Source organism: Coregonus clupeaformis, chromosome 2, assembly GCF_020615455.1.
Source record: "Coregonus clupeaformis isolate EN_2021a chromosome 2, ASM2061545v1, whole genome shotgun sequence".
Lineage (NCBI taxonomy): Eukaryota > Metazoa > Chordata > Actinopteri > Salmoniformes > Salmonidae > Coregonus > Coregonus clupeaformis.
The window spans coordinates 2879478-2892367 of record NC_059193.1 but is presented as its reverse complement, the minus strand read 5'-3'; the positions used below and the strand labels follow the sequence as shown (position 1 = coordinate 2892367).

At 43.3% G+C, this 12890-nt stretch overlaps 1 protein-coding gene across 1 annotated transcript in view; it reads left to right on the top strand.

Moving 5' to 3' along the window:
• Window positions 1-807: 807 nt before the first annotated feature.
• LOC121549817 (protein O-mannosyl-transferase TMTC2) overlaps window positions 808-12890 on the top strand; it is a 96441-nt gene continuing 84358 nt past the window's right edge. The window contains exon 1 of the mRNA XM_041861725.2: window positions 808-1192. Coding sequence (XP_041717659.1) covers window positions 1110-1192 — 83 coding nt within the window. The 5' untranslated portion in view covers window positions 808-1109. The remainder of the gene's footprint in view (window positions 1193-12890) is intronic.

Here is a 12890-nt window from a genome sequence, read left to right as displayed (position 1 = left end):
CTCTGCAGGTCATTCACTAGGTCCCCCCGTGTGGTTCTGGGATTTTTGCTCACCGTTCTTGTGATCATTTTGACCCCACGGGGTGAGATCTTGTGTGGAGCCCCAGATCGAGCGAGATTATCAGTGGTCTTGTATGTCTTCCATTTCCTAATAATTGCTCCCACAGTTGATTTCTTCAAAACAAGCTGCTTACCTATTGCAGATTCAGTCTTCCCAGCCTGGTGCAGGTCTACAATTTTGTTTCTGGTGTCCTTTGACAGCTCTTTGGTCTTGGCCATAGTGGAGTTTGGAGTGTGACTGTTTGAGGTTGTGGACAGGTGTCTTTTATACTGATAACAAGTTCAAACAGGTGCCATTAATACAGGTAACGAGTGGAGGACAGAGGAGCCTCTTAAAGAAGAAGTTACAGGTCTGTGAGAGCCAGAAATCTTGCTTGTTTGTAGGTGACCAAAAACTTATTTTCCACCATAATTTGCAAATAAATTCATTAAAAATCCTACAATGTGTTTTTCTGGATTTTTTTCTTCTCAATTTGTCTGTCATAGTTGACGTGTACCTATGCTGAAAATTACAGGCCTCTCTCATCTTTTTAAGTGGGAGAACTTGCACAATTGGTGGCTGACTAAATACTTTTTTCCCCCACTGTATATGATTTATGAGGCAAGCGTGCGAAGCACTGTTAAATAAATAGCCTTTCCTAGCACCTATCACCTCTCTCATTGCTACGAGCTCAAGCATTGAGAGCGGAGGAGGGGCTTTGCACATGCTCACCATCTCTAAAACCACACGCGGCTCCTATCAGTGAGTATCTGTGACGCGGATGAGGATGCACGAACAGAGGACAGCAAAACAGCGAAATGCACTCAGCTGTGCGCTAACCAGGAGGCATGCCGCCCTAGTTTCGTCTCAAAATAGCTCTGACCCGATGCAGCGCTAAATGGGTTAAAAGGAAAATGGCCTGGATCGCGCAAACTTTCAGACACTTTGCTTGTACAAGGGATTGGGGCTCTTTCTGTTACGGAGCGGCCAAATGAAGAGAGGAGACAATATAGAAACGGAAATTTGCATCTAGTATTTTTCTTTTCTTTTCCCTATTCTCTTTTTAAGAAATGATTACAGAGTTGGTGTGTAGCGCCGTGGCATTGGTCCTCTATCTCAACACACTGAACGCGGATTTCTGCTACGATGACAGGTATGTCCTCCGGTAGAGCCATACCTATGACAACATCATCAGCTCCACTTGTCTGTCATCTTTACCGTCTCAAAAAACCCTCGGGTACAAGCTGTTTGCCTGTTCTATTATCTATTCATGCTTATTTGTGTTATTCGAGAGCATTAGAGATAGTCTCCCCTCAGAAAAGGTAACTTTGTTTAATGTAAATGCTTTCTCCTGTTGCATTGAATAAACAAGCTATCCAAATAGGCGATAGAGGGGTTACTTGGTATTCCATTGTTAAAATCAATATACTGTCGCCTACAATGACGCATGAAGTGACACAATAACAACAACGGGGATATGTGGGCTATGACTATAAGTTCATTGTTATACATGCATGGTTCCTTCCTTTCTCTGATGTCGGAGTAACCGGGACATGCAGCCTCTGTCATACGGTGACACGGAGTGATGAAACGGGGACGGGAGCTTCTTTGTGTTGTCAGAGCACATCACTGACAGGAGTGGGATATAAACACGCTTCTTGCACGGTTGTAATAACGCTGCTCTCTGCGGGGAATTAATCTAATTTAAATGGAGAGACATGTTATTATTAGGATATATTTGTCGAGTGCAGCACGCTTACATGGCTAAACATGTTAACACAATCCTGGAGTAGCTTATGCTTTCCAGGGCTCATTGGAACGCAGCTATCCAGAAAGCAAGTGGAGAGAGCAATTCATTTGGATTTCAGAACGTTTGAGACTCCAATTTGGACATCCCTCCATAATTGAGTGTAGGGTAAAATAGTCCAACTTTAGTTTTAGGCATTGGGGATTGTGATGAGAAATTACAACTACAATAATCATTCTCAGAATTGTAATTAGGCTGAAAAAAGTATTGAAGCATATATATATATATATATATATATATATATATATATATATATATAATTTATATATTTAATTGTACCTTTATTTAACTAGGCAAGTCAGTTAAAAACAAATTCTTATTTACAATGACGGCCTACACCGGCCAAATGGATGACGCTGGGCCAATTGTGCGCCGCCCTATGGGACTCCCAATCATGGCTGGTTGTGATATAGCCTGGAATCGAACCAGGGGGTCTGTAGTGACGCTTCAAGCACTGAGATGCAGTGCCTTAGACCGCTGCGCCACTCGGGAGCTCATATACTGTACTTTAGGATGAGCAAGCCTTCAAAGAGCCACACTAGTCTAATTTTATCTCACTGTTTCTTGTTTAAATCAATGTATCTTTTTGGCTCATCATGGGATGAGTCATTGTTCCAAGTTCATAGACATCATACCAACAGGTTGGGTCCCTGGCCAGGGACTCCCCACTAGAGAATTAGGAGCAGTTGGGGGCTCTGGTTAGTTTAACTAACACCTCCTTGGGGTCACAGACCCTTCACTGGTTGTCAGCACTGCTCGTTGAACCCTATGTGTAGCGGGTTGCACGGTCTACTCTGTTAGAGTAATGGAGTATCCCTGTGTGTGTGTGCGTTTGTGTGTGTCTCATGTGCAGTGTGCAGACACTCATTGAGCAAAACCGAGACAAACATGTGGCATGAGACTCCTCAACCCAGAGATGACCGAGCCGTGTGTGTGTGTAAGACAGAAAGTGAGTGAGTGTGTTTGAATAAATGAGAGAGAAAAAGAGAGAATGTTTTGGGGGGTAGTGCCTCTGTCTGTCTGTCTATTTGTCTGTATCTCTGTCTGTCTATTTGTCTGTCTGTCTGTCAGTCCAGTTACTCTCACATTGCCATACACTTTGACTATTTCCAGGATATGAGCAAATGTCTGTATGATTGCACAATTATGAATGTACAACTGAAGCCCTCTACTCTTAACTGCTTTCTATTACAATGCCTGTATCTGACCATGCCACAGTGGAGGGAAGAAAGCTGTCATTGCCCTCTCATGAGTTCATGACTAGTGTCTTAGCCACAACTCCCAGTGCGTCCACTCAGTGTAAGTTCAGCGCTGGCGACCCTCTGTATCTATCAAAGTCACTGTGATAATTTACACCCCCGGGGAGAGAGAGGGAGTGTGAAAGAGAGAGAGAGAGACTGCATTCTAGCCCACTGCTCATGGACGGGGAAAGCTGAATACCAATCCATAGTCATCTATCAAACGGCTTCCTTCGTCAGAGGTCAAGAGTCGCATGCTCCCTGGTCTCTCTCCCGATGGTTAGTGGAGAGAGCTGCATTTGTGTTTGTTAGGACAGGGCTGAAAGCAAGCTGAGTCAAGCAAGCACATCTGTCAAGTCTGCATTTTTGAGAAGACAGTCTTTGTATGTCTTCTTTACGCTGTGCTGCTGTTCAATTCTGTACAGGAGCGTTCTGGAGGGCGAAGGGGAGGATGTGGAAATCACATGGCGGTTGTAGCTCACAGGGATGTTCTTGGTGCGTCTCTGTTTTCTCAATCACGTCAAATGTTTTTCCTGGGCACAGGGCTGGCCCTGTGTGGGTCTATGTCAGCCAATGGTAATATCAATAAAAACCCAATGACTGGAGTTTTACTGGCACTGGGGAAGAACGCGAGCCAATCATTCTTCTATAAGGGAAAATTGAGCTCAATTAGTATTGTGAGTATTCTGGTGTTCAGGAGCCAATCTGAATGGTTTCCCTCCAAACTAGATCAGGGACAGAACATAAAAAATACATTTGTATGTTGAGTTTTGTTCTGTTGCCACTTATGAGGAAGGCCTGCCACTACAAGAAGGAGGCAGGGGATGTCTCAACAGGAGTAGATTGATGGCTGAGGTTATAGATTAGGAAATTAATTTGTTGTGAACTCTGAACTCTCCCATGAAAGCTCTTGCAAAACGCATCATACTGTGGCACTTTCTGTATTTTGAAAGTTCTATATCTTGAAAACTTGATTGCTGACATGCAGCACATGTTGGGACTGTATCAACAGTGGACTAATTTAACAAATACCAAAATATTGTTTTTGAGTGGTATTTTCCTTTAACAAACGACATTGACAGTTGAGCTGCGTCGCTTTTAAATGGCATCACTAACAGACTGATTAAGTGATATGTGTCTGAGGAATACGATAGTAGAGGAATAGGATGCAGTCCTATTGACACCAAAGGTGCAAGTACGAATTGTCCTCTATAGACAAATGAAGCATCTTCAGGAAGCGGCCTGAAATGGAATGTCTAAGTGACTTTTAGTATTCCCAGTGATGTATCACCACACATCTGTGATCCCAATCGCGTCAGACCCCCCGTGTAACCCAGAAATGCATTGTAGGTCCTTGGGGACTTCCAACGAAAACATCCCCCACGCTTCTTTCAGAGGAGCAAAACAATTCAATCTGTGGGGAGTCGGGTGATGGCTGGGAGTAGTTTGGTGTGGCATAACTGTGACAGAAATGGCTTCCACATGCACATCCACATGCATTTGGAAATTCTGATCCATACTGTATGTTGGAAACCCTCTCGATCATTGCCTCATGACACAGCCCCTAATTGGTGTACGCTCCAATGAGTTCAAATCAAATCAAATCAAATGTTATTTGTCACATGCACCGAATACCACAGGTGAAGACCTTACAGTGAAATGCTTACTTACAAGCCCTTAACCAACAATACAGTTTTAAGAAAGAATACCCTAAAAAATAAGAAATAAAAGTAACAAATAATTAAAGAGCATTAGTAAAATAACAGTAGCGAGGCTATATACAGCGGGTACCGGTACAGAGTCAATGTGCGGGGGCACCGGTTAGTCAAGGTAATTGAGGTAATATGTACATGTAGGTAGAGTGATTAAAAGTGGGGGGGGCAATGCAAATAGTCTGGGTAGCCATTTGATTAGATGTTCAGGAGTCTTATGGCTTGGGGGTAGAAGCTGTTTAGAAGCCTCTTGGACCTAGACTTGGCGCTCCGGTACCGCTTGCCGTGCGGTAGCAGATTGAACAGACTATGACTAGGGTGGCTGGAGTCTTTGACAATTTATAGGGCCTTCCTCTGACACCGCCTGGTATAGAGGTCCTGGATGGCAGGAAGCTTGGCCCCAGTGATGTACTGGGCCGAACGCACTCTCCTCTGTAGTGCCTTGCGGTCGGAGGCAGAGCAGTTGCCATACCAGGCAGTGATGCAACCAGTCAGGATGCTCTCAATGGTGCAGCTGGAGAACCTTTTGAGGATCTAAGGACCTATGTCAAATCTTTTCAGTCTCCTTAGGGGGAATAGGTTTTGTCGTGCCCTCTTCACGACTGTCTTGGTGTGCTTGGAACATGTTAGTTTGTTGGTGATGTGGACACCAAGGAACTTGAAGCGCTCAACCTGCTCCACTACAGCCCCGTCGATGAGAATGGCGGCGTGCTCTGTCCTCTTTTTTTTCCTGTAGTCCACAATCATCTCCTTTGTCTTGATCACGTTGAGGGAGAGGTTGTTGTCCTGGCACCACACGGCCAGGTCTCTGACCTCCTCCCTATAGGCTGTCTCGTCGTTGTCGGTGATCAGGCCTACCACTGTTGTGTTATCGGCAAACTTAATGATGGTGTACGCTAAGTCAGCCTCAATGATTGATTGAAGCGCTGTCTCAGGGAACAACAGAGGCATCGATGGGCCACACGCTCCGTCATCTCCCAGCACAGTTGGGCTTTTAATTACGCAATTAAGGACTCAACATCGCTTACTATAGAGCTCCTGGAATCAACGGGAGCTTTGTCATGGAATCAACTCCAACACTAGGAAACTCCTACTCTCACTCCCTCTTAAAAGTGCCAACAGTCGCACTTACGTCCATTGTAGCCCGGTCAGGAAAGGAAGTGGTGTTTCGTGAGGGCATTGTTGTGTCAGTGGGTGAGGTTTACTTTAAATTTATCAGCACCCATTCAAAAATGCAAAGGGCAAGAGTTATTTTCGTCAAAGCGGGGATGTATGAATGAACTTGATATTCACTCTGTGACTTTGTACAGTTGAACTACAGGGTTTGTAGTTAGAGTCGCTTCATTGTTGCTTTCTGAAGCAGGATACATTTGCCATAGATATGCCTCAATTGGTTGTTTGGACAATGAGTTCAAGAGCCTTAATGGCACTAAGGGTCATGAGTGTGACGGTTGCAGCTGCCTATCGATGAGTATGACGGTTGCAGCTGCCTATCGATGAGTATGACGGTTGCAGCTGCCTATCGATGAGTATGACGGTTGCAGCTGCCTATCGATGAGTATGACGGTTGCAGCTGCCTATCGAAGAGTGTGACCATTGCAGCTGCCTATCGATGAGCATGACCGTTTGCAGCTACCAATTGATACGTGTGACCGTTGCAGCTGCCTATCGATGAGTGTGACCGTTGCAGCTACCAATTGATAAGTGTGACCATTGCAGCTGCCTATCAATGAGTATGACGGTTACAGCTGCCTATCAATTAGTATGACGGTTACAGCTGCCTATCGATGAGTGTGACCGTTGCAGCTGAATCTATGGGGTTGCTGCCTGAGTATGCTATGAATTTCAAGAGCTTATGGCTTTTGCAAGGCCTTTCAAACTGCATATTTTGTCTTGCAAGAGTTTATATGTATTTTTTGGTGTGACAATATAATCACATGCCTGGTTTCTGCCTCAAAAGAACAGAGATATGTGTTATGTTACTCCATAAACCACTAGTTGTTCATCTTTAGGAGAGGGGGTTGTGTGAATGCTGCCGATAAACGCCAAACAGCAAAATTCCCATTAGAGAAACCACAATTCATCCGCTAATATTACACTTAATGGCTTCACACTGTTAACAGCAATTAGCTGGCACATTCAATACTTGTGTATAAGCTCATGTTCTTGCAGAAGGGGCACCTCTCACACCCAACACCATCTTTGAAGTGCCAGATCTGGTCTCAGTTAGAGATTATCTATGTTATGTGTCATCATTGTTGTCACCCTGGTAAAGTTTCGGTTCATTATAGAAAAAGTATTCCCAGATTGAGTTTCTGTGCACACAGTGGAGATGTTGATAACCATTATTGAATACGGTCGACTTGACCTCGTTGAAACCATTATAACCGGACGCTTGGAGCTAATGCTTTTTTGGAGTGATGAGTAAGTATTGGTTTAGGCGTATCAAAGGTACTTTATGAGTATTTAGTGACTGAGAGAGCAAGTAAGTGAGCGTTGTTGTTAGTAGTTTGGCGACTGAGGGAGTAGGGAAAGGAGTGTTTACGATGGGTAATTTGAAATGGTTTGGAGGCAAGGGGACTTTCAACCACACCAGAATACTACGTCAGGGATTAAATGTTTTTTGGAGGAAAAGCAGGCAGGCCTGATAAAGTGTGGTTTTGGTGGTGAAAAACCATCCGACTGTATGGATATGATGGTGACACGTTGCCATGGCTATAGCCATGCGGATGGATATAGTCAAAAAGGCTGGCTTCTAGCCTTAGGACACAAATGTCCTATCCCTGTGTTATAGAATTATAACGCATGTTTTTTAATTGCTTTTCAAAAAGTGTTTCTCATTGATGTCTGTGTATTTACACACTGTATTTACACACACAATAGGGCAGGGAACGAAAAGGAGTTAGAAGTCTAGAAACCTTGATTACTTGCAGATTTACACTCGTAAGCTCGTTGTGGCCAGCTTTTCTGGGAAGTGTCAGCAAAGTCAGCAGATGTTTTTCAGCCTGAAACATTATGAAAGACAATTTCGGGGCTTAAACGCTTTGGATGAGTGTGGTAAAGGAGTGAATTAGAGTTTCTTCTCTGATTTACGAATTTCTGCAAAAGACAGATGGTAGTGAATGGTAGATCAGTTTTATTTGAACAGGAGCTGTACTATATTGATGCTGTTTGAGTAACGCTGCCATAACACCTCAAGCCTCCCACTGTTGCAGTTACGTGAGGTAATTACTCATATCCAAAGAACACTTTGTCACAGCAAGGGAATCTTTCATGACTTGACTTTATGTGGGATGTGGTTGAAGGTGGACATAAGAAGGAGATGAAGAGAGTCCTTGCTGTTATATGAAACAGGCTTGGTGAAAGGAAGTTCTTCTGACAAGACCTCCAGTACATTATGTTTGGTTTCAAACTTGGTCTACGTGAGATGTTGATGTTCATAAAGTTCACATCAGCCATGAAGTTCACAGCTGAAGATTCTCCCTCCCACACAGACTGCCTGCAGTAATACACAGGGTTATAGAGGTTATTCAGGGGATGGTTCGGGAGAGTGGATGGGTGGTTGTGGGATACATTATGTCTTCTCACTTTTAGGCCTTTGTAGTGATAGTATATATTATATATAAGAAGCCCTGAAGCATTGAATATTTAGATGAATCCTGACCTGAATATTAACAGGTTTGAAACTGCATACAGCTAGACAACCACATTCACTCCTATATTCCTATATCCCAGAGTTGTTTCTGATCTTTTATAAAGATTCTGGAGGATTCTTGTTAAGAGTGGTCTAGTTTGTCCTATCTTGGTCTAGATGTTTTAGTTTGATCACACTATGGTTACTAAAACCCAACCACCACAAATTGGTCACCTTCTGTACATTGCATATAATGTACACAATGAATATAATGCACACAATGAATATAATGCACAGTAGGAGTTCAGAGCACCCTTTTCTCATGGGCCCTAGGCCAGCCACACATGGGGACGAGATGGGCTCATTTATTTTGAGGAAGTCCCTCCTCGTGTCATTAAACCCCAGTGGTCCTTGAGGATGGGCAAGGCCCCTGGTAACCCTTGGCTGGCCCTTATACCAGCAGGCCGCGGCAGATCCACCCGTCTGCCAAGACACGGCCGCAGGACCGCCATCCCACGACCTTCCCTGTACACACAACCTACACATCTATGTGTACGTTCAACAGTGGTAACCATGGACAACCGGGCCCTGTGATTGTCAACAGCTCAACACCCGTGTAGCTCAGTTGGTAGAGCATGGTGCTTGCAATGCCAGGGTTGTGGGTTTGATTCCCACGGGGGAACAGTATTAAAAGAAAAAATGTATGCACTCACTAACTGTAAGTCGCTCTGGATAAGAGCGTCTGCTAAATGACTAAAATGTAAATGTAAATGATTCCCTCCACGGTCAGTCATGTGACCAATATGTTCCAATCAAAGCAATTCCTGGTCTCACTTGAAGGCCAAAGGGTGAAACGTCCATAATTGGATATAAGTAGAGTAGATCCCTGTAGCCTAGACAATCAAGTGTCTAGCTGATGCAGATGATGTCTGGTTAACCACAAACGTTACTCTTATCCTCTCCTAATAGATGCAAGCCATATACTGTAGAACTGCATGCAGAAGCCTGGGGTTGAATTTCTACCAAGTAGCATTTAAGCTCTCCTGTAAGCAATGCTCCCTGTTCTGGTATTGCATTACACATTGGATCTGGCATCCACTTTCTCTCCTTTAACTACAAGGTGGACTTAAAAAAACACACAGCATTTGGGGCGTAATTTAACACGAGAACCGATCCAGAGATCACATGCCGGTCCTTGCAGTGCCCCCGTTTCTCTACCTTTGTAATCGATAGTCATTGCAGTGCCCCCGTTTCTCTACCTTTGTAATCGATAGTCATTCTCTATAGTTTTTCAGCAACATTGGCTTTTTTCCTCGCCGAACGACCAGGCAGGACAGAAAATCAAACACTTTCTCTCTCCGGGCTTGACAAAGCTTCATATTACTCTGTCTCTCTGGCTAGTGTCAGATCTTGGGCTGAGTGGCGCAGTGAGCGGTGAGGAGGGGAGACACGTGGGCTGTGAAACAGGCCAAGTGACAAACAAGCCCCCAGAGTCCATGTGTGACAGTATGAGGCCTTTTTTCGGTGGCGTCGATGCTCTCATTAGTCTACGGTGCAAATGACAGGGTAGAGAGAGGGGACTCGGCGCTCGCCTCTGCGGTTCCTGTGATCTGCGATCTGTGAATTTGGGAGGTTGGTGGTGGGTAGTGTGGGTGCGGGATTAGGAGCAGCTGAAACAAATGCCTGCTGTTTGAGTCACGCTGCTCAATCACTGCAGAGGTAGAAATTGCCCTTAAATTGAGCACAGATCTAGGATCAGCTAAGCCTCTCCGAATTGAAGTGTTAACAATTAAAGATGCGCTATGCAGAAATCGCTCCGCCATTTCCTGGTTACTAAAATTCTAATAGTTTGCCTAATTTCAGTTTATGTGACTAAACAAGCATGTCTATTGCAGATAATCATTGTACCATCTAAACTGCTATGAAATATATTGTCCATAAACAAAAATATTGTATTTTTAGCAGTTTGAAGCTGGTGTACAAAACTGAAAATAAAAGACGCAAAAATGAACGTTAAGAACGGGAAGCATAGAAATAGCACACATAGAACAGATATACCACTTCTTAGACTTGCTTTCAATGAGAATGACAGATCTATAACACACATTTCTATGTGAATTTGGTCAGGTCACCCATACTTAAAAAGTATGCACGCATGACTGTATGTCGCTTTTCTGCTAAATGGTATTTATTATTATTATTATTATTATTATTATTATTATTATTATTATACTGTATGTTATATTTAAGAGGGTCAATGCCAAACTCAGCCTTTTGTGAGGAGCATAATGTACCATTTTCAGTCATTTGTCTCTGAAAACAGAGAGGAGTATCCTGTACCTATAGATCATTGAGGGAAGATTCTGCTTACGTGAGAGAGAAATATTTAGGCTACTTCTTGAACGGTGTGATACATGAAGATAAGCTCAGTGGTTCTCAGCAAGGAGGGTATACAACGCTCACTTACAGTTATTCCTCATGTTCGAAAAGACACAGAGGTGATGGAGTGGAAAATGAATTCCTGCGAAAGACAGATAGCAGTGAATGGTTTATCAGTTTTATTTGAACAGGAGCTGTGCTACATTATTGATGCTGTTTGAGTAACGCTGCTGTAACACCTTAAGCCTCCAACTGTTGCAGTTACGTCAGGTAATTACTCATATCCAAAGAAGCTCCAGCTCTGGATGTAAAAATACAAGAAGAGGCAAACTTTAAAAGATTTAGGAAAATTTGAATTATTCATTCACGTTTCCAAGTAGCTTTTTATTTAGCCAAAAGAGTTAATGCAGCGAGGCATTTCATTCTATGTATACGCCTTCCAAGTGAACTCTGTTGATAACGGCTGTAGGTCATTATGCTTTCTGTAGCTCTATCTGCCTCTAATATCATTATAAGAAGGATAAAATGACCAGCAACGCACCACAGACTACAGAGTGCTGCGTAACGCTAAACCGCAATGTAATGAAAACTTTTATATCGTATTTTCTTCTAGGTATTTGGAGGGGATATGGGAGAATGGTGAAGCGCCCGTGCTTTAAACGACAGTCTAACGGTAGAACGAGCTGCTTTATGAAACCAGTAGAGAAACCGATGGAGATTCATTAGGCCTGGTCCATGCACTGAACCTCGACCATACATGGCACCGGTCAGATCCAGTTCCACACTCGGTCAACTGAGCCAACCCTTCACACTGCTCGTAAAATACACAAATATACTGTAATAAAGGCCTTTTTCAGGTCAGGAGAGAAGTTGTTTTGGAATGTCTGGTGTGTGGGGAGAATCGGTTTGTGCTTTGCACCTCGTTCAAACCGGAGAGAGTTGGACTAAGCGAGGTGGTGCTTTTGGGGGTCTGAGGGGGATCCAATGACGGCCTTATAGGACACCTGGGTACACATAGGTATCCTTACAGTGTGTAATGTATTGAAATGTAGAGAGGAGAGAAGGCTATACACTCTATCAGGGAAGTGTGATGTGAGAGGAGAGAGGGCTGTAACTAGGGCTGTGGCGGTCACGAAATTTTGTCAGCCGGTGATTGTATAATTATTATTATTTTTAATTACAAAAATTAAAAAAAAAAATTAAAAAAAAAAAAGTTGTAAGTCGCTCTGGATAAGAGCGTCTGCTAAATGACGTAAATGTAAAAATGTAAATGTATAACTCAGACATACAGGTCACCCATGGGCCTGTAACTGTATAACTCAGACATAAAGGTCATCCACGGGCCTGTAGCTGTATGACTCAGACATACAGGTCACCCATGTGGTCCTCTGTAGCTCAGCTGGTAGAGCACGGCGCTTGTAACGCCGAGGTAGTGGGTTCGATCCCCGGGACCACCCATACACAGAAATGTATGCACGCATGGCTGTAAGTAGCTTTGGATAAAAGCGTCTGCTAAATGGCATATTAAAAATTGTCAAGCAAATAACTGTCGGTCTCACAGTAATTGAGCGTTAAATAACATAAACACATTTAGCATCTCCTGGCTTCCACACATAGCCATTTTAAAAAGTCTAATAAATCCATGTAATATAGCCTACACCTTCGCAATAAATCCATTATTTATTTTAAACAGGTCTAAAGAAGCATGATATGAAGAAAATGTAGTCTATTTCAAAAGAAAAGAATAGCATACTCTGAGTTGTCCTTATTTTAGGTCCTGATGTGGCTATACCAAATGGCTGTGGGCTACACTAGTCTACAAGTTAATACAGACACATCGGGGACGTAACTGCACGCATCCTTTTCCAATTCCGAGGTGCATATTGAAGATGTTGGAAGAACTGTCCACATTTACCTTTCGTCAGCCAACAAGATGAGTAGGCCTAACGAACAGCAAAAGCACTAGCCTATGTCAATCTACTATCCCCCATAGTACAAAAGTTGACCTATTCTATTCTGTGCGAGAAATACATATTCCAAACATAGTCTGGGACAGTTGTGGGATGCGATAGATCCCAAAT